The following is a 27,765-nucleotide window of genomic DNA, read 5'->3' on the forward strand; positions in this document are numbered from 1 at the left end:
GCTGGACAAATGGAAAACTTACATTTATCATATATCTGCTTAAAACCTCCATCAAATAAGAGGAAAAAATAATTGTTTTGGTTTTTTTGGGGGGGGGGACACATTGAAGGGTGAAAGGGGAATAGAAAAGAAGACAAAAATACTGAGTGTTACAATAAGACACAATTCATAGTTGATGCTCATGATACTGGACCACACTGTAGTGCGCGTGTATCATTTTATAAAAGTGTTTTTGAAATTCTTGGGGATACAGAGAGTAACTCCTTCAACAAACCAAAGATTATGTAAAACATAAATATGGTACACAGTTAAATCTAAAGAACAATGCAATGCCACACGTTCACCGGAGGGGGGCGGACTAAGCTTATGTTTTCCTCGCAGAAGCATGAGGTACGATTATGTAATGTGTGTATTAAATTCAGTGTGTCATTATTTGAAAACCAAAACTGAAACATGGAGATCTAACAAAAACAAAAAACTTAAAAGTCAAACTATTTTTTATTATTTCCGACATTTTGGGCATTCTTTAACCCGGAACTGTCAGAAATCATATTAAACGTAGCTTAAATCTATTGGTACTAAAATCTGCGTCACAAGAAAGCAGCCTTCTGGTTGGCTGCTATCCTCGTGCAACGTCCCCATTGGCTTTTGTTTAGAGTGGCACTGTGGTGTAAAATATCTTTGGGTTTTTTTTATCAGTTTTAATAATTTTTTAAAGTTATATTGTGTGACGTCGTAAGGAAACATATGCCCAATATTTTAGGGTTAAATCCTTGTCGACGTTTACAAAACGTATTTTGTGCACCCCGCTGTCTCTCCTGAGGAATTTGCGTGGTCCTTAAGACCCGCAGGACCAGGCCGACCCCATCGACTTTTCTTCCGCCAGCATCCTACACTCACACAGTAAGAAAGTGCTTTAAATATAATAACATTTGATCACTTTACATCTTGGTAGCATCAAGTGTTCACCCAAACCAATGGGCTGAGGGTTGTATCTTCAAGCGTGACCAGCTTTAGACATTTGTGTTTTTTCCTCGCGTGCTGTTCACGGTACCTACGTTACCTTGATTCGTCTTTATGTTTTCTAACCGTGCACACAATGTTGTTGGTGTAAATATTCATCATTTCCTGAGCACATACCGTCCCTCTCTATCCATTAATCCACCAGTCCTTCATTTCCGCAGCCTCTGAAGTTTCCCTTCAGGCAGCTCGTGCTTATGGACTCGATGCATCTTTCCGGTTAATTATTGACGGGATGTTAGACTTGTAAGTGGACTCTGGTGCAGAAAAGGGGTTGAAAATCGCTCGGCTCTGCAGCAATAAGGTAATAAAAATGAAAGCAGGGGGCGAGGCAAAAAAAAGGGAACAAACATGTCTCGATGTTGGGAGTCACAGCCATGAGGATTTGTGACGTGGTTAACGGCATTGGGTCGGAAAATAAGGACAGAAAACGTAAGCAATAAAAGATCATGCCAGAGCAAATCCAGCTTCATGTTCCTGGACGATGTTAGGCCAATGTCCAAGAGGATCAACGTGATAGGATCCTCGGTTCTGATCGTGCCTTTTTCCAAATGTTTTTTTTTACACGTTTGGAGGAATGACCATTTGGCGTACAGGGCAGCTCAAGGAAACTTTTTGAAATGTTTATGTAAATCCCGTCAGTGACACCTCGTCTTTCATTGTGAATCCTCTGTTGGCTTTCTGATTTGGATTCATTATACATGCAGTGTTGGTCAACTGGTTAATATTTGGAATCTGAAACATGGCACTTTTTGTGAAAGGTAAGTCATCTTGTGGAGGATATACTCAGCTCTTTAGGGTGTACAGATAAAATGACCAAAGCTGTGTTTATGTTTCTTGATTTATTAATTCATCCATATTCTGAAGAACCAACTTTTTTTCCCATCTGTTACTTCTTATAAGATTAAAAACAAAAACTTTATTTTGAACTTTAAATGAATTGTTTGCACAGCAGCCTATTTGAATGAAGAGACTTGAAGTTTGCCTCACATAAATTACACTGACTGATTTATCACAACTCTGCCCAATGCCTTAATGAGAAGTATTAATAGTCTGACTCATAAAATGGCCATTATACTCTATGTTACAATTATCATTTAACATTTGCCTTTAATCACAAAGTGTATTTTTTTAGATGTTAGAGAGAGGTATTGCACTTTAAATATTCTAGGCACTATATGCTGGATTTGAAAAGTAGTGAAAGCAGAGATTTTTGATGGATTCATTCAAATCGGCCCACAACTAATACAGTTTGAACACTCTCCTCACCTTCAGTCTTTTGTGCGTTATTCTGTGAATTATCTGTTACATTTTCCTAATTCTCAAACAAGTTCATGAAGTCTGCCATGATCAGATTTTTCGCAATTAATTAACATCTGAAATGATTACATCTTTTTCTTTTTTTTTAAAATTGTGATTAATCCGATGCTATTTATTTCCTTTAGGCACACAATGGATAAGCCTCCAATGAGTTTCCCTGCAGGCACAGTGATATATAACAAAGCTGCTGCATCTCTTAACATATCATTTCACTTAAAAAAAAAAACACGCATTGGACTTCTTTACTGTTCCTTTTAGCTTAATGTCGTAACCTTCACTCTACTAGAAGGTCCTTTCTTTATGTCAAAATAAAAGAATTAAAGTAATCTCAGTTTAAGGAAGTATTGCAATTCTAAATTAAAGACTACCGGTAGCTTTTTTTTAAAAATTTTGGATGAAAATAAAGGGGAAAAAATGTCATCGTTGGACAGCCCTAGATTATTTATATCGTGGCGATATATCTGAGTCAGTTCACGTCAGTGATTTGTTACTGATGAGACGACATCGAAAAAATCATTTAATGACAAATGATTCTTTAAAGAACATTTCAAAGAAAAAACCACTTCTTTGAAATATTAGGGGGATCAAAATAGGTGAAGTTACCCCAACATGTTGGTCTGTTTGCATTACGAGGGCAGTACGGTTCAAGGGCTTCACTTTGTATTCAGGATCAATCCTTGAAGTTTCAATCCTTCTAATAATGAAGTTGCTTTCCACCCTTATCAATGTTTGATTGAATAATGTCTCATGCTTCCCCACCAGTAAATACTGTCCACAAATCTTCTAGTAAAAGCCACACATGTAATGCGAACAGTTTTTTCAAATCGAGCACATTTTGATTGGCATTTATTCTCCATGTTAAAGAAGAACCATTTATACATTTAATAATACCGTTTCTCCATCAATCAAAAGATTCAAACCGGTATCATTGACTTATCAAAGTCACTCTTAACAGTTTACACACCTTTGTTGTCCTTAATGAAACAAGTTACTGTTATACCAGAAGCCAGCCAGTGGTGCTGTCGCACGTTACCCAAGAAGTTAATTTCTTACATTATCATTATATGTCCGGTGCCAAAAGCAGGGAATGTCTCTGTCGTTACTCCAGGTCATACATATACTGTGTTACAAATGACAGTCCTACTTTAGACACTGTGTGACTATCCTCCTCACTCTGCCAGGCTTCTTTTCATAGATACATTGAGATTCATTGAGATTTGTTGCACTTCCTCATCGAGTGTTGAGCATCATCCAGAACGTCTTGAATCAGTTTACCTTGTCGTTCATTGTCTTTCACCGCCCCAGTAAGCTCGCATGTAACATGAAAGCCAACAAGCGGGCTTTGTGTTCTTTCATCACCTGAGCTTTCTCCTGTGCGTGGAACATGAGTCTAATGTGCCGACGGGTTTATTTTGTATAATAACCGAAGATGATTAAGCTGTAATTAAATATTTAGGCTCACAATTGCTTTGTGTACCGATATGATTAAGCATCCCTGCAGACAGAGCTGCCATGATTATAGAGCTTTTATGCTGTATGTATGTCTGAATACTATTATGTTTAAGGCTGATGCATAACAATAAGCAAATAAAAACACAGTGCAACAACAGTTCCTCTTCTGACCACTGTGTTGAAATTTAAAAGTTGAAAAACTAACTTGTAGACAAACTTCGGTGAAAGTGAGTCCAAACCAGCTCTGCCTTCATGTCATACATGAATGGCGTTTAGAGATGTCCTTTTTTTTTTTTTTCTTTCCCCCCATGTGCACGCAATAGGCCAACTTTAACTTCTCATAGGACTCTTACATGTGCTTGTTTGATACAGATCTATAACTGATCTAACAGAAAGCTTCTTTTCCTGCGTGCTCTTGTTGAGAAGCTTTTCTTTGTTTCCAATCACTCAAGATAACAGGTTTCGAGAAAAGGATTCCAGATGTTTATCAGACCGATTACATCACCCCTGCTTATGAGATCCACCCTCTCCGATGCCATTGCTTTATTCCTGCAGTGTAGTAATAATCATGTTGACATAGTATAAGGGAACCAGCCTTGTTAAGTTCTTCATGGAAGTCTTTTTCATCACATAAAGGATTCATTCAGTTCAAATTGCAAATAACGTTTTTTTTTTTTTTTTTTTTATCGTAATGCATTATTTTATTAACATTAACACAATAATGAAAAATATAAACGTGACATCCTAGTGTCAAGCTAAGGCTAGTCAATGTCATTATCCGTTTGTTCCCAGCATTTTAAAAAACTTATCTGACGTCCTTTCAGTGTAAAACCTTGACCCACATCTTCCTCCATCTTTCCTGCCCAGGTCTGAGTAAAGGCGAGCCTGACAAAGGCATGGCTCAGTTCCAGGAAATGATGCGGCAGCAGCTGGAGAGCTCCATGCACTCAGAGCTGGAGAAACTGCTGGACACCACAACCGGCGCAGACAGAGAGGTAGCACAAACCCCCCCCCCCCCTTCTGTTTGTCTCTCTCTGTCTCCTACCCTCTGAACATCTGGTTGTGATTTTAAGCCTTGTTTGGTCACACATAACGACTTGGAAAACACAGAAGTGACACATTCTGCAGCACAGAGCCAATGAGAGTCCCACCTACAAGCTTACAGACACACATTTACGCAAGTCAACGTCATTGAAATCCGAAGGCGAGGTTTTCATGCATTTTACAGTATAAGCCTTAATCATAAACTAACTAACCTTTTGAGTCCCCTTGCCAAAATGTGACCATGTAGATTTATACTGTTAGCCCAAAACAGATTCCTGTAGTCACCAACAGGGCAAAACAGCCAATGGTCAAAAGCATCATTGTAGAATTTAAAGTGTCTCTTTAAAAGAGCAAAGCGAAGTTACTGCTGTTAGTGAATACTCTCATCATCGCTACAGTGGGTTCGGCAGCGGCCTCCTTTTGACATCATCCATACTCTTTCAAAAGCCCGGCATTGACAAAAGATTAGTGGGTAAACTCAGGTGTGACCAGTACTTCATACACACTTCAACTTAAGGATGTTGAATGAGAGGGCATGTGTACCTAATCAATGTACCTAATCAATAGATATGCAAGCTACATTTAAGGTGACACAGCTGTAGAGTCGACACACTTAACTTGCAAAGTGGTTGGACTGACTGTTCATTTAAACACTCTTTCAAATGTCGTGAATTAAAAGCAGACCAATGACTGACTCTTAACTTGGTGTTTTGGGTGTAGCGCCTGTCGTGCAGTTGTATAATTTTCTTGTGAAACACACAGTATCTGAAGGAGGGTCGATGATTTACTGATGTTCTGCTTTATGGCTTTTCACATGAACAATGGAAGGCCATAAAATAGTTTTTTTCCCCCTTGATTACTGGTTCTACTATTAAAAACTTGGTATGAGGAAGAAAAAAGAAAAGAAACTTGGTATGGGGAGAAATGCATTAATTCAAAAGATTATGGATCGAGATACAAAAAATAAAGGAAGGGTGACAAGGTCAACGATGTGCAAAGTTTCTGGCACTTTGTCTAAATGTTTTTTGTGAATTATGACTATAATTGGGCAGTCAAGTATAGGTGAGTTGATAAATGTCAGTCTGTCTCTGGGATGAATAACCTACAGCGAAAATCTTTATTTTTCAGGCGTCCAGGAAAGACTTTGAGGGGTTCAAGAACCTCTTCCACAGATTTCTGCAAGTGAAAGGGCCTTCAGTAGAGTGGACAAAGATACAAAGACCCCCAGAGGACTCGGTAAGTCTTGTTTGTTGAGTTTTTGTGTGTTGGTTTTAATATCTGAGAGAGAGGAGAGAGGAATCTAAAGCAGAGAACAACAGCTTTTTGAGAGTAGTTCTACATGTTAGAGACATTTAACAAAGGACTGAAATATTGCTCTGTGCATACACAGAGATAGTCTATTCTGTTGTCTATTCAGGAGAACAATTAGCCTGAACGCACTCCAAATGAATTAACATCAAACTAGTGCTGACTGCATAATAATTAGAATTTTCTGAATTGACGGTTTGGGCCTTACCTTAATGTGTTGGGTTGTTACCATGTGTTCTTTAACTTTTATTCATGTTTGTTTACGTTTGCATTTTGTCAGTTTCCCTAGACTTTTCTTCATTACACTAACAGACACACGCACAATTAGCTTCACACCCAGCGGCTTCAGACTGCTCTGTTGGTAATATTCATCAGCAGGACGTTCAAATGACCCAACTCAGGTTTTAAAAGTTTCACTTACAACAGGGACACTTGCAGGGTTTTTTATGCTGCTACTGTGGCAGTCCATCATGGTGAGTACCATTATGTCCCCATTTAATTCGATTAGTTTTAGATTTTCTGATTTCTACAATTAATACACCAATACTATAATATATGATCAAACCCAATGCCTCACCAGGGGACACAACAACATTTGACCTTTGAAAAACCTCATGACTCATAGTCTCGTCTTTGGTTGCTAAGAGAAGATAAGATAATCCTTCATTCATCTCGCAAACGGGAGGTATTTCCACATATAGTGCAACAACCAGACAGAACATACTCTGCACGTTGAGTAACTGGGGCGTTTTTATTCTAGCGGTCAGATGATCAAACTTCCATCCAAGCACCTGTCACTCACTTTTAAGTGCTGACATGAAAGAGCGCCCAGCCTAAAAAAGAAGCTGAGTCAACAAAAGCGTCAAATGATTAAGTAATTATAATAAAAACAAATGCTTGTATACACTTTGGCTATATTTCTGCCTGATTGTATTCCATTCTAGTTTATTTTCGTACACTGAGGATGTGAACTTTATGCAGTCTAAAAAAAAAACTATTTTTACATACGTGACAAGACTTTGCAAAGGCCTTCAGTTTAAGTTTAAGATGGGCTCCTTGTACAAGCTCTCAGGGTTTGTATGTACATCTCTTTTTCAATCTTGTCTTTGCACAAAGAGAGCACTTAAAGCAATCAACATATTGTCAAACTTTTAAACCCCTGATACACTTATTTCTCAGAAGCAGAGGATTCATATTTGTTGTTTGAATTCAACAGATAAAACAGTAATATCCTTTTTCATAATGTTTCAGAAACAGATTCATTTACCAAACCACATCATAGAGAGATCATAACTTCGAACAGCATGGGTTTTAAACAAGACAATGGTTGTACATGCAGGTAGAAATCCGGGATTCCTACTTGACCCAATACAATGACCTGAAAACTATACAATGACAATCACTTAAAGCATCATCTGATTTCCAGAGCAACAGTGTGTTAAATATTGAGGTTTATTAGTAATTGCCAGGCAAACTTTGAACCACCTCAAATGTCAATGCCTGGATATAATAAGTATGTGTGAAGTGACTCTTGATGTTTAGTTGTTTAAACTATTACCCACAAAACTGATGTTATGTAAAGAGTTTATGTCACCGAAGCCAAATAGAAGGTCGCTACTTTCCAAGTCAAAGCTGCCTTATCAGTGCAGCATGTCAGTGACTGGACTCTTGCATCAGGGTATTTATCAACTGGGACTATAGAAACCCCATAAATGATTAATTTGTCTTATTGATGTACAATCAATAATTTATCTTGTGCTGGGTTAATTCTGTAGTTAAACTCTACATGTATTATTATATTATATCATATTATGTAAGGACTTCTTTAATTTGTTGTATCTGCTGCTGAAATTGAAACCTCACGACTGTAGATGTTGTATACTTGTTTGTTTACCTTGTTTTAGCCCTTGCCAAATGCCGGGGTAAGACTACTAACAACCCCATGTTGGGAACAAGAATGAGCATCGATCCTGCAACGAGGACTTCAGCCTCTGTGCAACTTGCTCTACTAACTGAGCTCAACCAGCGCCCATAGTTCAGGAAATACTATGATGTGGTTCAATGCGTTTCATTGTCATAGTTTTGAGTTAGTGTATCGTACCCCAGTGAGAGTTGATACACCCTGAAGAGAAGAGGCTGTTGTGTAGCCCCTGACTTAGGTTTCAAAGGAGTCTCATACAGTTTAAACACAAACCCGCTAAGCTTGTTTAAGGAGACCAGTAATATCTTGGCTTCTTTAATCACCAGCCACCAAACCTTTATGCAGCCTATCCTTTGATCCTTGTTCTACCCTGAGGTTAAAAACAATAAACCAGGTCGGGCAGTCTCCCAACACGGAACCCAAAACCAAAATATATTTTGATCTGCTGCTAATGGTGAAATCACAATGTTCTATCAACAATCATAGCACCAAGACATCAGACTACTTCAGCAATACCCAAACACTGCAAAGCCAATTGCAGGGGAAGTATGTCATTGCTCTACTAAGATAGAAATAGGTTTCAAGTCAAATGTCTTCTCATTCACTGATTCTAAAAGGTCAGAAAGAAGGATGTGAATCAGTCAAATGTTACACAGAAGCACATAATCAATGATGTCATTGTCACCATAATATATTAAAATCAGGGGTTCTTTTACAACTTTAAATGTAAGGACAACAACCTGTCCTTCTATAGCAGCAGATACACAGGACAAAGATCAAGTGATTGGGTAATGTAAACTAAGGGTCAACGTAAGTTTCAGTTTGAACAAACAGTATACTACTTCCTGGAGAATCTCTACTTGTGCTATTGATTTCTTTATGATTTAATCTAAAGTGTAACAGCAAGTGTTTCACAAACCTCATCACTATAATGTGCACCAATGGGAGCAAAGACAATGGGAGCAGCTGACACAAACAAATGGATGATATTTTTGTCAATATATCCAGTCAATACATTAATACATGACACTTTTTCCAATAATCTATGCCGGTGTTAAAGTTGTGAATAACCATGAATCGCATCAATGGGAGAAGTATTCAAATGTAAACTTCAATTGATGTTCAAGTACAAGACAGTTGACGCGGACTACATACTACTATCGAAATCAGTATGCAGTACACACTGCATACTTCATTTAACAGTAGTATGTAATATGACTGGCAGTCGTTGGTTACTTTGCAGTAGGATTGGCCCAGTTAAACCTTTTTCCAGTTCTATACACAAGGTAAACTGGTCCGAAATCAATACGTACTACTAGTATATTATGCAGTTTCGAAAACAGCCACCGTCTGTATTGAATACTTAAACACAACATCCTATGTATTGACTTCATGTATCAACGGGTGAATGTAGCAGCAGTGTAAAGAGTTCAAAGAGAACTTGAAAAGCTCTAAATAAAGATTAAGAAGTCAATCGGATGTGGCAAAGTGTAAAGTGGCAAAAGAAGAACTGATGAATATTTGCTTTTCACAATCATAACTGAAAATGCTTGTACTGCATCAGTCATTATTAACCCTTCATAGGCTGTACATTTTATATTTAGCAAACTGTGGGGAAATCACTTACTAAGTCTAGTGCAGAGTCAGCATTGATTCTCTGAGCAGGATTTCCCTGTCCACATTTATGGAGCGTTGTAGTTTTTAGCCTCATTGGATTCCCTCAGTGTTTTTCCTGCCGTTTCTTGTACAACAGGTTTCTCTTCTTTGTGTGTGAAAGATTTAACAGAGTAAAAAAAAACAACTAAGGAAGTATAGTTGATTTTATCTTGAGGAAGAGCAATAAGCCCTGAACTCAGCATTTATTTCAAAATGTTAAGCAGGGGCAGGCAGTACTGGGGAAAAGTCATTCTGAAGAAGCAGACGTAACATTTTGAGTCTGAATTTTAATGTCTGAGAAATATGTTCCTCTATTTCAGCAAACTCAGCCGAAGATATCGGTAAATCTCATATTATTAAGCCCTTGAGAAAGGGACATTTTCATTGTGACACGTTACTCAGACGAAAATCTTGCATACTCAGAGACGGGATGATGAAATATAAAATGAATCGGATGCATTTGTTTTTAAACTGCTGGGAAGTAAAGGGAACTACTGTAAGAGAAGAATTGACGCCTTTCTATTTTGTTGTTACGGTAGAAAGTATGACTCACAAGGAACTAAACCACTACAGCTGTGAGTTGTTAAAGGGTTAAAATCAAATTTGAAAAAAAGAGCTTGAAACGGTGCAATTTTTGTTGTGTTGTAAGACTTATGCAGACCACGAACAAAGGACTGTATGGATTTATAGTCAATTTTGTGGGTCAATAGACACGTAATATGTGTTCAAGAACACAATAAAAGTGGATTATTTTTTTCTTTCAGCAACTAGAGCGTGCTCTCGTTGAATGCAAACTTTAGAACATGCAAGTGTGTACATCAAGAGCAGTTTTTAAACTTTCACCAGAGTATAAGAGCAGATTTATAAAAGGAATGGATTTCACATCCCATCATAACAACAAGATTGTTGTTGTCGGCTCTGATAATAATCTTGATTTTCGGAGTATCAATAAAGCCATTAGATTCAACAAATTTAATTGATTTAAAGAATGCCTCATCAACAAGATATCATTTCTACATTACTTACATGGAAACGTGTGCAAAGATATTTCCTGCACACGGCACTCTTTTGTTCTTCAGGCTCCTGACGAGTGTTACGCTGCTGAGCAGGAATTCTGGCTCTGTAGAAAAGAGAGCTGTATATCTTGATATTCTTAATTATCCTCTCTTCTTACTTTTTTCTCTCATAGTGTCAGCCTGTCCTGTCAGAGTAGTTGAGCATGAGTTTCCAACTTCAACTTCTGTCTCACTAAACATTGACAAAACTCCCTTCCCTTGTTCCGGCACCGGACTCTTTAATCAAACACGCACATCCCCAAAACAAAGCCCGTCTTTTTTTCCTCCTCTTGTCTGCAGCAGCTGCTTCACCCCCAAATTCTGGGCCGCCTCATTGATTTTTACAGACTCATATTCTAGTGAGTGAAAGAAAGAGAGAAGAGAAGATGACAGATGGAAGAAAGGGAGAGATGAATGGAGTGCAAAATTGAGAGTTACATAAAGAGAGACAGAGGCAAAGACAAGAGGTGTCGAATGGAGCAGAGTGGAGGGATGAGTGTAATGGGCGTAAGTAACAGAAAATGACAGGGAAAAACACTAATGAGAAGAGCATTGTGTGAGAGTTCAAGAAATAGAAGGTAAGAAAATAAACTACACTTCTTTTTCTTTTTCTTTTTTTAGAGCCACAGCTCAAGACAGCCTCTGGATTTAGAATCTCTCCCACCCAAATGAATTATTCAGTAGCTTTTTGGTCTATAAAGCCGGTTTTGACTCAGATTGACCACGGCTACTAAAAAAGAGAGGTTGACCTGCTGTAGTAATAATTTATTGGTATATTTTTACCTCTTCTTTTTTGAATCAGGAGGTGCTATTTGGAGGCGAGAGGCTGGATGGTCCATTATAAAGATGTATGATTTGGGGAATAGTTATAAAATCCAAACTTTGTTTTGTACCAGACAGTAAAGTGTTATATTTTATTGTTAAGTTGATCTTTTGTATATGAACCGTAAAAGGACTCCCTTTGTACCTAACCCCAAGTGGCCGATTAAGGAACTGCGCTAGTTTGAACTTTCACCTTCGCTTTATGTTATAGACCTGAGGTTGCTACTTGCAGCAGACTTAAGAAGTATACTGTAGTGTAGGAGACACATTTACAATGATTTCTTAGCGCTGTTGTTCCCCCAAACAATTTACGCAATGCTTAAACGGTTACACTGTTTCCTGAAGAACTTGAGTTATTAGTTGAAATGTTGCTCCTCCAGTAAACAAAAAAGAAAGTGTGTGTGTGTGTGTTACATTTAAAAATGATTTGGACCTGACTCAAGCAGTGAAATGGGTTACTGGATGGGCCTGCTCTGTCAGTTACGTTGGCAGCATAGACACTCGTAATTATCTGAGTGATCTTGAGCAGGCGTAACCCTGGATTGAGAAGCCTTGTGTTTCATCATAAACTCAACATTTTTAAAGTGGTTTCTTTTGTAAGCAATTCAAATTATTATTTTTTTTTTTTCTCAGCCATGTTCGAAATAAGCTGACGTCGCCGTTCATTTCTCGAACCCTTTTTGTGGTCAAACCAATTGGTGTGTGCGTGAGAGTCTGTGGTATGTCAGAGATCAGATGAGGTAGAGTTAAGAACATTTCCTGAAATGACGCTGTGGCTTTACATGCCCAGGGAAAGGTTTGTGGTTTACCACAGCTCGAATATCTTTCAACAATGAAAACATTTAGAAGGCACAGTACTAAACACTAGAAGGCGGAGTACATGGCCCATGGGGGATCGAGTGAATGCCAGTCCTGGGATCCAGTTTTTAATTATTGGATTTGATAGATGTAATGTGCTGATTCAGCTTTTTTCAGGGAACTCTGATAAATGCGAAGGACAGAATGTAGTTCTCTTCTCTTTTATCCTTTATTTCATTGATATGGTGCCAGCTATTACACAAGAGGTTTTAAAGTGAGACTTTTAATTCCGGCCAGAGCATTCAGTTAAAAAAGAAAAAGGAAAAAAAAGATCATTGTTTGCAATTCTTACAGAGAAACAGAACATGAGATGCAGTTGCAGCTGGAGGAGAACCGTGGGAATACAAACGGGTGTCATCTGCGTAAGACTGAGCAGGAAAAGAAGATGAGAAGTCTATGTTTGATACGATAAATAATGAAAGCGCATGTCTGAAACATCTGATACCTACCCAGCTTTAAAAGGGAGCCGTACACATCTTTTATTGTCATGTAAATGTTCATCATGCAACCGATGTTTTTGAATAAAATACAGCTGTTCCTTCCTTATATCTTATATAAGTGTGTGAGCCGGCCCCTCCATATAAGCTCTGTTTTAGTAGAAATCCAATACTTCAAACCAGAGGCCAGTGCTCCATCATTGACCAATGTGGTTACTTTCTTACCAACATGGCGAGTAAATGTGATGACAAACCATGCAGACATCTTCTCCAATGATACTGAAGCATTCGCTATACAAACCATATTTTATCTGTGAATCATTTTGAATCCCTTTGGCGTCTATCTTTGTCAATCCAAATCTTTTACTCGTTACCTAAAATGTTTGATTATTAATCAACGATTTTCATCGGGTTGTTTGAAAAAAAAAAAATGTGTGCGACATCGTTGGATGTAGATTAGCAGACCAAAAACCCTGAGAAGCACCATGATGACAGGTATAGTCAGACTTGCAAATTGTCCCATGGTGAAAAACATGTCCAAAAGAAAGAGAGAATTTTTATTGAGAGTACTCTGTATCTTATCTGCCAATACTCAAGTCTAGGTACATGAATGGATATGTGGAAAGAAAAAGGATACTGCAACATCTATTGTTCCCTGCCGGCCCCTGAGTGTTGTGTTAATGTGTCTGGAGTTTCAAGCTACGAACAAAAGGCATCTGTTTTGCCAAGAAAAAAAAAAGGAAGAACTTCTAGAAATGGAAGTTGTTTAACTTACAGGGTTAGGATCAGATGCAAATCTCAGCTGAAAGACATTTTGTTCAATTTAACAACAAATACACCTCTGTTACCTCTTTCGTCACTCTATAATCTTTTTCAATTTCCAATGTCTGCAGGGATTTGAATAAGTCGAGACTGTTATTCATTGATAGTGTTCATCATCATTCGGCGTCCCATTCCTGAGTGTAAAACCTTTTGACCATGAAATGTCTTTGTGAGGTGAAGGGATGTGGAGTCGTGAGTAGAGGGTGGGTGGTAAACATCAGAGGAGAGACCGTCTGTTTCCATCAGGATGTCTGCTGTGTGTCCGCTGTCACTGGTAGGCCGCTCTGTGCTCTTAGCAGGAAACGGCACAGGACCCAAAACCTACACACAAACTCAAAATCTCCTTTTAGGAATGCTAAAGAATTCATTTCAGAGCTAGCTTTGAGCAGTGATATACTCCTAACAGCAAAAAGCTGTTGTAACATCTGGTTAGTATTTGCTGTCCCTGGATGCCTCTGTACGTTGCTCCAAGTTTTTTTTATTTTTTATGATTCCAAAAATTCTTCCTAAAAGAAGGGAATCATTCAAGCCAAAGAAACTTAAAGAAGTACACCACCAGTGGGGAAGAAGTTTCTGCTGCTGTTACACTTTTCCTTTGATGTTAACTTTCAGTAGAATTTTATTAGAAACTATCCCTTGGTTCATTATAGTTCATGCTGTAATCATCACATCCTCTTTCATATCCCCTCTTCACTCCTTTCTTCTGTGTGGGAGCGGATAAAAAATGTCCATACATGATCTGTGACTATATTGATGCGAGAGCTGTATCGCCTGCCAAATGAGACGAACAGCATTAAAGACCACTTTTAAAGCAGGCTGTGTACATGAATCTGTTTTTACAACTATTGACAAGAGGTGGGAAAACTGTTATTCTTATCTTCTCAGATTTAAAATCGATTCATAACTTTTTGGCTAATCAATCAATCCCTGTTAAGTGCTAATGCTAGCTCTTTAAACTTAGTCGAATGCCAAATAGAGCAGCCACAAATTCAGCTGGTTTCACAGATGACTGGAGTAGATCCCAAAGTATGCACTGGATCATAAATAGACTTTGAATCCATGGAGCTATGAATCCAGAATCAATTTGATTCAAAAATTGGTTCTGAATCTATGAATAGAAATCGTATCAGATCATTAGATGTTGTGATGTCACAAACCCATTTTCAACAAGGGGCCTAGGGACAGAGCGTTACACGCAGCTATTGCTACTGCTAATAGGAGGAGGTTGGAGAAACTGCGCTTCCGCGAACTTTGAGTTTTTGCACAAGACACCTGGAAAACACACTGAAGAGCAAATAAAATATAAAAAATATTTAAATGCTCTTTAGTGTTTCACCTGCTGTGTTTCTGACCTCATCTCCTTTCCTTCAGATCCAGCCCTATGATAAGATTGCGGCCAGAGGTCTGCCGGACAACGTCGCTGACAGCCTCAACAAACTGGTGGTGGTGAAGCTGAATGGAGGCCTGGGGACCAGCATGGGATGTAAGGGCCCCAAGAGCCTGATCAGCGTCCGCAACGAGAACACCTTCTTGGACCTCACTGTGCAGCAGATAGAGGTACAGAAAGCCTGTGAATGCCCCACTTAAAGTCCGACATAAACAGACATAACACAACAATATCACCTGTAAGAGATTCTAGTCTAGTGTGTAAAAAAAAGTTTTGGGGGTAAGCCAACTAAGCCACCTATTTTGAAGTATTTCAAAATTGGCGTTTTGTTGACAGTTATGTTCTCCTTTAATTTGCCAACCTGATTTCTGCGCATCAAAATGGAAAAAAATCCATTTGGATTTTAGAAGTATCATTGTTGATTCCTTGCTGGGTATTGTCCATGACACTGTCAAACTCATGGCTGACAGCTCTGTAAAGCTGCCCTCTTGGGTGCAGGCTGATGTACATCACCTGGATACAACATTCTCTGATGCTTCAACTTCAGTTCAGTTCACTACAGTTGGCCCCACCATAATCTTGAAAGCCTAATTCTCTTGTGCTAGCGGTGTGAACACCAGCTCTCTTGTCTGAGCTCTAAGGCCTTGTTCACATTGCACCTCTAAATCATCCAGATTGTATGTGAGAGCCGATTTTTCAAAATCTGATTCAAAGCACTTGAGGAGGTCGTTTCAAATCTGATTCCTACAGATCAGACTCAATCTGAATGTCTTAGTCGCTTCAACGTGTCTTGCGTCACTCGCGACGCGAAACCATCGAAGATAACTTCGGTCAGTGAAAGAAAACAGCAAGAATCAAAACAAACGTAATAAAACAAGCCCGCGGACAGACTGCTCCACAAGATTGTTTGCGTCAGAAATAATCACACTTCTCTGTTATCCATTATACTGTTGTTTCTGCTGGGTGTAACCTGTTACTATAGAAACCAACATAGGTCGGACCACGTCAATATGGACAGGCAGATCAGATCTGGTCGCAATTTGTAATATGGACAGTCAGTCAGTTAGATCGGATTCTGATCAGATTTAGGGAAAAATTGGATTTGGGCTGCAGTCTGAACAAAGTCTAAGTGTTCCCATGTCAGCATTATCTCAACTAACTCTATACGTCAAACAGCTACAAGACATCAAGAGAGTGAATGTAATGCAAATGTGTTTTACTGACAACTATAGGGTTGTTAATTTAAGTGCTTTTTTGTAATCAATGAGAGAAGCTTCCAGAAACATTACCATGGACTTTATTACTTTGATAAAGACCCAGGAGCAACATCACGTTGTTATTGTGTGCCCGTTGAAGGATGACTTGTACACGAGAAGCTTTATATGAAAACCAGCTTCAATCTTTTAAACAACTAAAGTTCATTTTTGTTGAACTAACCTATAAAATGATGTGGTTTCTCAACAATAGAGTTTGGAAACCAAGGTAAGTCATTATACTACATAAGATATGTGGAATGAAGTTAGAATTTTTAATTTCTAATTTATTTGAATTTGATATACTTTATTAATCCACGAGGGGGGAAATTGTGGTTCGCACTCACACACATGCACAAGCAGGACCTGTGGACGTGCATTAATGGAGTGGAAGCGTCCCCCTGAGCTGGTGGGGGTTCGGTGCCTTGCTCAAGGGCACCTAGGCAGTGCTCGAAAAGTGGTCTGGCACCCTTCCAGCTACCAGACCGCATTGGGACTTGAACCGACAACCCTCCAGTCCCCACGGACTGAGCTACTACCGCCCCATTCTGTACTGATGAACAGTGTAGAGAACTCTATGAACTGTTATTATATTGACGAATAGACAGAGGTGTCACAGAATGACTGTGACCTGCTGCTGAGCAGGAAGGCTTCACAGTGTGAACGTTTTTTTTTGTCCCTCACAGTCACATGCACTGCTAACAGCACTTCTTTCAGAAAACACATTCCTACTGTGGTTGAGTTTTGGCTTCAGGATTGAGAGTCGTGTTTTGATCTTCTCAGATGAGTGGACTTCACAGCGAGGAAAAAAAAAAAAAGAGAGAACAGCAAGAAGTATAAAAATGTCTGCCGTGTGAGGGATGGGTGGGACTGTGGAGCAGGAAATGATCTACCATCTGATGCAACACAAACATCTGCTGTGTTGTTTTACTCTGATGAATAATGTCTCATTCTGCTTTTAGATTGAGTTCTGGTAATCTCAAGATAGGAGTTTGGACTTACTTATTTATCGCACCAGGATGTAAAAGAATGAAGACGGTTAATCTTATCAGTGGATTTAGGGGGAGGAAACAAAACCTTTTTGTCAGCATTTTGAATTTAATAACATATGTTAGTGCTGCATGCAAAACTGATTCCTCCTGGATCAAGCCCTTTTTCTACTTCATGTATCCGAGGAGCACAGACATCAGTTGTTGTTATTGGTTTGTTTGTTTTTTTTAGGGAGTGAAAGGAGTGCCGTCAGTGTGATTCCTGTGGTGAGTTGTAGTGAAAGAGAATCTGTTGATTTGCAGGCGGGCAGGTCTGCAGGGGTTGGCACGGAAACAGAGGAGGCTGTGTACAGGAGGAGAGCAGTGGGTCTGAACATGTGTGTGTGTGTGTGTGTGGTTCTTTGTGCCAGATCATACGTCAAGATCATTAAAAAAGTTATTGCGTGTGTTGCTTTTTAAAAAATAATGGCAGTGTTTTCTGATTTTCTGAGAGTAATGAAAAGTTTTAGGACAGCTTCTGTACGGCGATGATGATGCCAGAGGATGGTGTGTAAAGGGTTGTGTAATTGAGGTTACATTGGGGGGGGGGGGGGGATGTGTGGCTACCTAGTGTGTGTGTTTCATAAGATCCCCGCGGGACGCTCCTCTCCTGCCGACACACTGCTCTCTGTGTCCGAGACGCTGCTCCACATTTTTTCTGCTGGTCAGATTACCTACTGACTGAATTGGCCTATTTAGAAGTGAGAAAATGGATCCTATGTAGAGACACCCCCACAACCTTTAAGATGCCAGACTGCCTCAATGCACATGTATTTGGAACAATTTAGTTTCAGAGAGCTGTACATTCTTTATCAAGATTGAAAAGGCGCCCCCTGGCTGCTGAAGATTGAAGTGCTTGTTCATTTAAGGAAGCGTGTGGTTCAGAGGTTTTAGTCTTGGATGCAACACCTTGAACACGATGTCTTAAAAGGAGTCACAAAGAATAATTAAGATCAACCATCTGGAACAGTTCTTAAATAATGACGCGAGAACTTTTGTTTACTCCCGAGGGAGAAAAGTACGTCATATTTAAGCATTCTTTTCTTTCAGTACATCTTTACATTTTCACCTGAACTTGTTTTTTGTTTTTTTTAAACGTATCCATAGTGATGATCGACTGGATGTTCGGGTTGTTTCAAAACTTGCTCTTAAAGAACTGGAGATTCAATCCATGATTCTATTAGATTCCTCAACAGAGGTTTAGATCACCTTTTCAAAATTATTCTGTCATAAAAAAAAAAGAACTGAAAGTCACTGGTTGTTGTTACATCTGTTGGTTTTCACAGTGGCTCTAAATGACAAGAAGATATCTGAATAAGTCAGATTGATCTTGAGGTAATTATGATATTTCCAGTTAACACATTTGGTACACCACCTATGGACCCATGGGACCCAAGATGGATTTAAGAGAATCTACATATTTATTACAAACAATAAAAACAGAGTGCTGCTGTCCTCATGAACATCAAGTTATTTTAGGTATTAGGAAAAAAACTGGCGTTGAGTATTTCTCCTTCATGCAGCTAATCCATGGTGACTGAAGAATGTAATAGTTTAATTGAGCGTGATTAACTACATAAAACATCAAACGATGAAAACCTTCTGTAGACTTGTTTAACTGACGGTTTGAGCCCTGGCTTGTTGCACTTCAAAGCTCTCTCTCTCTCTCCCATAATTCTGTCTCCAAACATCCACTACCACCGATAAATACAAGGAAAAACCCCCGGAAGTTGTTAAGTTAGCTCTTCATTGATGAGTCTGAACGAAGACGAGCCATGATGGGTCCATGGTGAATCTATCGGTAATGCTGTTTATGTTTTCTGATCTGTGATGGCGAGGAGTCGTCCCATCATAGTTCACTGAGTGCAGCTTCTGCAGCACATGGGACAGTTTGTATTCAAAGAACATGCTTGTTAATCTTGTCATTTGTTTAGGAAAGGTAAGTTTACTCTGAACAAACCTGAAGAGAGATGTGTTTACAGAGCTCTTCGACATCCTGAAGTGTTGTTAGAGTTCTACCCAAAGGTGTGCTCGTGACGAGTGAAGAAAGTCACGAACAGCTCGTTGAAACCTTCTAAGTGAGAAGTCAGCTTTCCTTAACATGAAGGGAATGTTGTAGTTAAAGCAGAACGCTTTCTCAGGGGAGTTTTTACCTTTCAATTTTTGTCACAGGCTGGAATTTCCACTTTTTTTTTTTCTTTATACTTTCTCCCGTCAGCTTCTTCCAACTGAATTATATTTGATTTCTCACCGCTCTTCTCTGTACACTTTGAATTTTCTCTATCTGTTTCAAAAAATTGCTCCCCGTTTACTACTTTCCTGCTTTGCATTTAGTCTAATCACATCATCAGGTGACAGAGATATAGACAGGACACTGTTGTGTTCTCCTCAGTACTCATTTTGTCTCCACTTTCATCAAACTAAGACAAAAGCTTTGTCACTTGTATTAAAGATAAACTGAACAATAAAAAGTGTGCTGCCATCGACATCCAGCAGGTATACGTATCAACTATGATCATCTATATACTGTGTATCTATAGTAACACTGCAGGTCAATTAAACAACATAAATACATATAAACGCATATTATCATCAGAATGGATGATGCTAAAGCTTCTTTGCTTTTGAATGTCCCTCAGCACCTGAACAAGACGTACAACACCGACGTGCCCCTGGTCCTCATGAACTCCTTCAACACAGATGAAGACACAAAGAAGATCCTGCAGAAGTACACGCACCACCGTGTCAAGATCCACACCTTCAACCAGAGCAGGTGAGAAAACACACCGATGACACACGGGTCGAGTGGAAGTAAAAATCCAGTGTCATGTCTCTGAATTCGTCCCCTCGACCAGTGACTGTGTATTTGGTTTCATCAACACTTTCCCTAACCAATCAATCAATCAATCAATCCTTTTTTGTATTGCACCATTTCATAACAAGTGTTACTAATACTCTATCTGAAACATCCATAGGAGTTTGAGGAGACTTTTCACTTAAGCAAGCAAATATGAGTTGTCTGAAGTGAGGACGCACCAGGACATGATCAGGAGAATTCCCCTCCATGGAGAGGGAGGTGGTGGTGATGTTAATGTCCTGGAGCAGAAGCTGTACAGGCCACCGCTGCGACCACATGTCTGTAGATTTTCGGCTGCATTGTGTTTTCTGTTTGTCAGTATGTCCTTCTTCTCTCTTTAGGTGATGTTGTGATTCTGTTGGACGACCTGCAGCATTGATGTAAAGGCAGTGTTCTCATTATAGTGGACTCTCTTGTTTTATTCGCTGCTTCCCCTGATTTTTTCCCCCTTTATTTATCTATTTATTTTTTACATCAAGTCCTCCCTCAGGAGACCCCACCAGTCTGAAAAAGAAAGTGTCACATATTCAGATCAGGAGAACTTCAGGACAGTGCTCCTGATATTAGGGTCTCTAGATATTTTCGGGAGTGCACATGTGAACACAGTGCTGCTGCTGCAGAGGAGGAACGACAAAGAGAGAAAACTCCCGGCTTAGGTCTGTTAAAATCTCCAACTTGGCAGCACATTGAGTTTTTTTTCCCTTTCTTGGATCGCATAAGTTATTTCACAGATTTTGGGCTCAAAGACGACAACCAAACCGTTTGAAGTCTGCGACTGCACATCAAGTCCACTCATCTGAAACATCTTCACAGAACTGCTGGCTGGAATTAAACCTCAATTAAAAAAGGCTCGGACTGTGCACTTCCTCTCACCTGACCGGCTCATCTGCACTCTGAAGTATCCTGCCAAATCCCGAGCCCGCCCCTATCTGTCCCTATATTACAGGCTTGGTAACTCAGCCTGACACAGATCCTTCTTAGCTCTTTGATCAGTGTAATGCAGAAAGCCTTGATGGCTCTTTGACTTGCTGCCTCATCTGCCTTCTTCTTTTTATATAATTATTTTTTATAAACATCTACATTTGATTAATCTCAGAGGGGGAAATTCAGTTATTTAGTCCTGAATCACACATGTACAAGCGGGACCTGTGGACATGCATTAATGGAGAGATGTCAGAGAGCGGCGGCTGTCCCCACTGGACGCGCTGTCATCTACGCCTACAGTCATCTCGTGATCCGGTGGAGGACATCCACTGTTTCCTGCGCGGTCTGAATTTGTCCTCCAGGAAGGGCATTTACAGAGTACAAGTCAACTCCACTACAAGATCAAAACCAGACCATGGTCAAAATCAGCCCCTTTGCTCAAAGACTCCAACGTTAACTGTTATCTTTTATCAACTTAGAAATGTCTTCAGTTCTCAAGAAAAGCATTTTGAGTGTAATCCGTAAATGAATTGTTATCTAGCAGAAAGTTTTGAACATCAAGGTCGACTTTTATTTCCCTCCTCTGTCCAGGTACCCCCGCATCAACAAAGAGTCCCTCCTCCCCGTCTCCACAACCTTGAGCATGAACGGGCAGAGCGCCGAAGGCTGGTATCCCCCAGGGCACGGCGACATCTACGCCAGCTTCTACAACTCGGGCCTGTTGGACCAGCTGATCGCACAGGGCAAGGAGTACATCTTTGTGTCCAACATCGACAACCTGGGAGCGACTGTGGACCTCCACATCCTGCACCACCTGGTCAGCCAGCCCAATGGCAAGCGCTGCGAGTTCATCATGGAGGTGACTGACAAGACGCGGGCGGACGTCAAGGTAGGATTTGTTGAAACGAGATTTGGCTCGTTTTTTTATTCACCATCAGTTCTAAAAATGAAAATTTCTCATGTACACCGTTCTAATATTCTGCGTCAACTTTTAAAGTCAATCGCTCGTTACACACTGAATGCGTTTTTTAAAAATCGCTGACTCGCTGGTTTTCAGGGTGGCACGCTGATCCAGTATGACGGAAAGCTGCGTCTGCTGGAGATCGCGCAGGTCCCCAAGGCCCATGTGGATGAATTCAAATCAGTTTCGAAGTTCAAGATCTTCAACACCAACAACCTGTGGCTCTCGCTGCCTGCGATCAAGAGGCTGCAGGAGCAGAAAGCCATGGATCTGGAGATCATAGTCAACCCCAAGGTGAGTCAAACGGCAACAGGACAACAGGAAAAAAAAATGAAAACAGGGTGAACACCCATGAGCCATAGAAGAAGTTCACTTCTGTATTGTCCAAGAAATACAGAATAAAAAACACAACCAATTTAATGACTCAGATTTATGGATTATCTGTGAAGATGGAAAATGTAGATTGCCTTGTACAAGTTATAATTTAGAGATCATTGCTAATTGTATCTGTAATTAAAGGGTAGTGGTCTTCTATAGACATGTGTGTCCTTTACCAAAGCTTTTGGTCCTTTTATAAAGCAGAGTAGCCAACAGATCTGACTTCACACACAAAGTGGAAAGGCGGGTCGCCAGCGGAATGAATTCCCTGCACAACTATTTTTGCTTTTCTTGGCCCTTAGTTGGATTTTTCCAGCCCCAGGTTACAGAATCGCACACCATGACAAGTGGTCAAATATCAAACGTTACATAACTAGTGACGAGCTGCGTGTGGCTTTACGTAAGTGTGCGGCCCCCTTTAGGGTCCGAGTGTGCCGCTAAACTAAACTTGCAGAGTCAAACGAGTCCTTTCAAACGGAAACACCATTGGAGCTCCGTGATTTGTGCACTTCTGTTTCAAAGAGGCACTTAAGACAAAAGCCTCCGTGAAGTGAAGTGTTGAACGTTACATAACTGTCTGATAGTTTTACCTGTGACCTGTTAGAATGTTGTTATATCACCGTTGTCATGGGAAACCTTCCAGAGGCTGATTTTAGCTCACCTTCTCCCTTTTTAGGAAAAATGAGCACTTCCTAATCTCGAGGATGAAGCTCAGCGCGGCCGCTCTGAGACGGACTAATGCGTTTGTGCTAACATGCCGATGTTTAGCAGGTGAAATGTTCGCCATGCTCCTGGTCTCAGCCTTTCTGATAAGGACTAAACACAATCTCAGGATGTCGTAAGCTTCCTCAGTGTGGGAGGTTTTAGTTTCACTGGGTCAGAAGTTTCACCTGCTGATCGCACTGAATGAAAGAAAAGAATGCGAGGCGTTTCAGTGACGACTCCGATATCAAACCAACAGACAGAGTTTACAACGGACATCGAATTCAACATGAATTCTGTCAAAAATGATTGAAATACATACAAAACATTATAAAGTACAAAAAAGAAATCTCACTTCCCCACGTTGTTTCATCTCTTGCTCTGTTAAGTAATCCACATTGGTTTGTATGTAAATGTGATTTGTGTCCACGTCATATAGAAGACAATGTTTTCTACATTCTCCCTGAAGATGAGGTTGTTATGAACAGGAGGTCATTTGAGCTCATGACGGGGGTTCTATCCCCCGGCCTCTCCTCCTGCTCTGGACTATCAGGATAGTAACCATGAACTGAGAGTGAACTACACATATATTATGTAGTTCTGTTCTTTAGTGTAACTGAAAAGAAACTGCTGTTTTCTTTTCAAAGAAAGTTGTGTTGAATGAGGTGAAGGTTATTTGGCCTCCTTGTGGCTGGTTCATGTATCAAAGCATTCAGAGAAGAAAGACAGGAAGGAAACTTCCTCTTAGTAAAATAAGTTGTTACATTGAATTTAAACTTTTTTTTTTTTTCTTTCACCTAATTAATTATTTCTCTCTTCTGTTTGTTTGTCATCAGACACTTGGAGGACTCAACGTTGTCCAGTTGGAGACGGCTGTCGGAGCTGCCATCAAATGCTTCGACAACGCCCTGGGCATCAACGTACCTCGAAGCCGCTTCCTGCCCGTCAAGACCACATCAGACCTGCTGCTGGTCATGTCCAACCTGTACAGCCTGGACGCCGGCTCGCTCACAATGAGCCCCAAGAGAGAGTTCCCAACAACGCCGCACGTCAAACTGGGCAGCTCCTTCACAAAGGTACCTATAGCAGCTGTGGCTACATAAAAAGAGAACGGGACACTCTTTCTGGCTCGGGAGAAAAAATGAAAAAGAAAGAAAGAAAAGTAGTTCATCCAAATGACAAATAATAAATGTCATACAAATGTGTGAGCATGTAAGTTGATCGAGGAAGATTGACGTTAGACACAAAGCGTCAACAGGCTGTGTTTAAAAAGTGTCAGTGTTTGTTATTTGGTATCAAAGATTTGTTTTTATCTCAATAAAACTTCAAACAGACCTAAAGTTGTCACCCACAGACGGTGAACTGTTTCTAAAACAATTCCTGTTTGTGTGCGTTCAGGTTCAGGAGTATCTGACTCGCTTCGAGAGCATCCCCGACATGCTGGAGCTCGACCATCTGACCGTGTCCGGAGACGTCACTTTGGGGAAAAACGTTTCTCTCAAGGTGAATATTCTTTTAAAGTTTGACAAAAAAAAGTGAACAGCAGTTTCATAAAGATGAACTTCATTGAATTTTATTAATAGGTCAGTTAAAAAAAAACAAAAGTTTTCTTTCATTGTTTATCAGTACTACTTTTTGTGATGTGTTTTTACTCTATCTTGGAAGAGACTCGAGATGTAACAAAGTTCAGTGAATGAGATATCTTTCTTTAACAGTATCCGGTGTACATGTTGTGAGTTATTTCCAGCCTTCAATTTGACAAAAATTTAAAAAAGGATCAAACAGAGCTAACTGCTGGCGGGTAGCTTTCATTGATTTATGGCTTGACTTCAATCGCGGTGTGAGAGTGTCGCCCGTTCTCTCTTTTTACAAACATAAACAAACCCTAATCTCTCTTCCTCCTCACAGGGCACCGTCATTATCATCGCCAACCACGGAGATCGGATTGATATTCCAGCCGGCTCAATGCTGGAAAACAAAATCGTATCTGGCAACCTCCGCATCATGGACCATTAACGCCTTGATTAAAACACCCTGCACACACACACACACACACACATACACACATACACACACACATCGCATCGCCCATTTGGCTTTTTCCCTCTCATGTGACCCGTTGTTCATGCCTCCCCCGACACTCACAGATTGTGAGGGAGAAGTGTTTCTCCCTGAAGGCTTTGTGATGTGTGAGTGCTTCCACTCTGCAGAGGATGGCTGTAACTGGAACATACTGCCCTCTACAGGCCGTTAATTATATGATGCAAACATTTAATAGTATATACTGTATAAACACTTGACCTAAAACCATAACCAGATTTTGATTTAGTAACTGTAGTGATTTAGTTTCTTTGTCACAAAAATACAGGCTGGAAAAATACTCTGAAAATGCACAGAGACAATAACAACATTGTTCAGTTTATTGGGATACTAATGTGGCTGCAGGTGTCAGGGGGGGAAAAAAAACCCATTTCATCTCAGTCCTCATCTTCAGTGTGCGCTGAACAGCATGTTTGCGCTTACTCTGAGAAGTAAAGGTACGGTTTGTTCTGGAAGAGTTGAGAGCTGCACAATAATCCCACATTGTTCCACAATCAGCAGTGACAGAATATGTTCAAATGAAAGAAATACTGAAACTTTTCAGGCTGAATTTTCCACCTCAGCTCACTCGTCATTAGTCCTACGCAGAGATAACATATTAAAGTAAGCCACCGTTTATGTCTACTCTTTGCAATGTTGGGAAAGAACAATATATTTGGTGAATTTATGAAATCATTTTGACATCAAGTTTGTGCTAAAAAAATATATATTTTTGAAAATTCTTCCAGAGCAACTTGTACCTGTCTCTGTGATATTTCTGAATGGAGATTGAATGACCCCATTGCCATGAAATCACATGTAATGATCGACATGATATCAGTTTAGAGTGCAGACCTTTAGTTGCATCAAAAAGGCCTTTTTGATTAATTATATCAACATTGTTTTGTATTGTTTTTGCTCACGTCGTGACCTTAATGTTGTGTGAAACTTCATGCCTCCATTACTGTGTCAAACCATTTCTGTCTTCTCTGTCCATCCCATCATTCAGGTTTATCCCTTTGCTCAAAGGAAGTTAGGAGTTGCTATACTTTCTGCTACACACAACTCCAGATTCAGATAGACATTTCTGAAACATGTACGTAAATAAAGTCTAGGTGTGAGAATACTTGAGGTGGGTCCAATGTGTGGATCGAAAGCCTGAAAGCAATAAGTGTTGATCTGTGACGGTGATGAGGTCTCAGCCCAGCCCTGCTCTGCCTCTTCGGAGCGGAATAAAGTGCAATATGATATATGATGCGTCTTCTCTTCTTTCTACAATCACAATTTATCAACAATAACCCAAGGACAGGAAGTCAGTCCTGTGACACTGAAGGACTTTCACCACATATTTGCAAAAGTGAAATCCAGGATGTTGTAACTCAATGATGCGGCCACCTGTGGATGAAAGTATTCTCTAAATAAGGGGATTCAAATATCAGCGTGACAATAAAAACTCAGCTTCCAATAAGGTGACAGTAATAACACACCTTAAGGCCAAAGTACAACAAGCCTGGAGCTCCCAAAAGGGGGGGACGTGGCCACGTGTTTTATTAAATAACTTATTAAATGAAATTTGTTTTTAAAAAAAAGATTATAAAATTGGAATAGCCTTCTACATTTTAAGATGCTTTTACTAAAACAATTTGAGAAAAGTGAAGTTTAATTTTGCTCAAATTGTACAGAGACGCTCTGATATTTAAGTTACACTTAAACATTTATTTTAAACCATCTGTGACAGGTGACATGAATCTTGCAATGGATTTTTGTTCATCATGTGCTTGACTGTTATCACACAGGCCTTCTGGCCCCGGGGCCCCTAAAGCAGAGTGCATGTGTGAGGTCGCTGTTAATTTTAATATTGCATAGTTGTTATTTATCATCATGGGCCACTCAACTATAAGAGGAGAACTAAAGAAAAGCAAGTATGAAACAAGAGCAATAGCAGCCGATCTCTGAGGAGAGAAAATCCTTATGACTGACAAGATGTGCGACTGCACAACGTAAGAAAGTCAGTTAAAGTTAAAAAGCAAATAAATCACAAAAAAAGCTCACTTTGTATCCGTGTCCGACTCTTTTTCTTTCTGCAGTGCACACTCATGTTGCAAACGCCTGATATTGGCCATAAAAATTTTAACTATTGCAGATTTCCCCTTTAAGTAAGGAAATGTGTTTACAACCATACAAGGTCCATACAGTGAAATATGTTTGATATATAATCAGTAAAAATCTTTGCAGTTTGTGTAAACAGCTTCTCTAATCTTTAATGTTCAATAGACCTTCTACTCATACAGCGATACAAAACAGGGCCAACAAAACCCTCTATAGCAAAAGATCATTTGTAATCTATGTGGATTTACAGGCCATGCTTAATCTATGAACCCAAAAATCTCGGCTAAAATAACAACTGTTGTAATTAACCAACAGTTGGAGGCTTTTTGTATACAACCTCAAAAATACGCATCCTGACCTTCAAATCTGGGA

General features: G+C 39.8%; 1 protein-coding gene across 4 annotated transcripts; it reads left to right on the top strand.

Annotated features, from left to right (window-relative positions):
* Positions 1-611: 611 nt before the first annotated feature.
* ugp2b (UDP-glucose pyrophosphorylase 2b) lies at positions 612-26,534 on the top strand. 4 transcript variants are annotated; one of them, XM_079362169.1, is made up of 10 exons: positions 612-903; positions 4,660-4,787; positions 5,965-6,072; positions 15,087-15,272; positions 20,023-20,156; positions 21,756-22,053; positions 22,222-22,419; positions 24,042-24,281; positions 24,604-24,708; positions 25,114-26,534. In XM_079362169.1, the coding sequence occupies exons 2-10, from the start codon at positions 4,689-4,691 to the stop codon at positions 25,219-25,221; spliced, it is 1,476 nt and encodes a 491-aa protein (XP_079218295.1). In that variant the 5' UTR covers positions 612-903; positions 4,660-4,688; the 3' UTR covers positions 25,222-26,534. The 4 variants fall into 4 exon arrangements, with proteins under 4 accessions (XP_079218295.1, XP_079218296.1, XP_079218293.1 ...); XM_079362170.1 differs by lacking the exon at positions 612-903 and adding an exon at positions 1,089-1,324; XM_079362167.1 differs by lacking the exon at positions 612-903 and adding an exon at positions 1,365-1,452.
* Positions 26,535-27,765: the final 1,231 nt, after the last annotated feature.

The sequence above is a fragment of the Symphodus melops genome, assembly GCF_947650265.1.
Source record: "Symphodus melops genome assembly, chromosome: 15".
Taxonomy (NCBI): Eukaryota; Metazoa; Chordata; class Actinopteri; order Labriformes; family Labridae; genus Symphodus; species Symphodus melops.

Excerpts from the sequence above, each read along its gene's own strand:
- ugp2b (XM_079362167.1), top strand. The coding sequence starts at position 1,380 with ATGTTGGGAGTCACAGCCATGAGGATTTGTGACGTGGTTAACGGCATT. Across the intron at positions 1,453-4,659 it reads GGAAAATAAGGACAGAAAAC|GTCTGAGTAAAGGCGAGCCT; the intron begins GTAAGCAATAAA and ends TTTCCTGCCCAG. Across the intron at positions 6,073-15,086 it reads AAAGACCCCCAGAGGACTCG|ATCCAGCCCTATGATAAGAT; the intron begins GTAAGTCTTGTT and ends CCTTTCCTTCAG.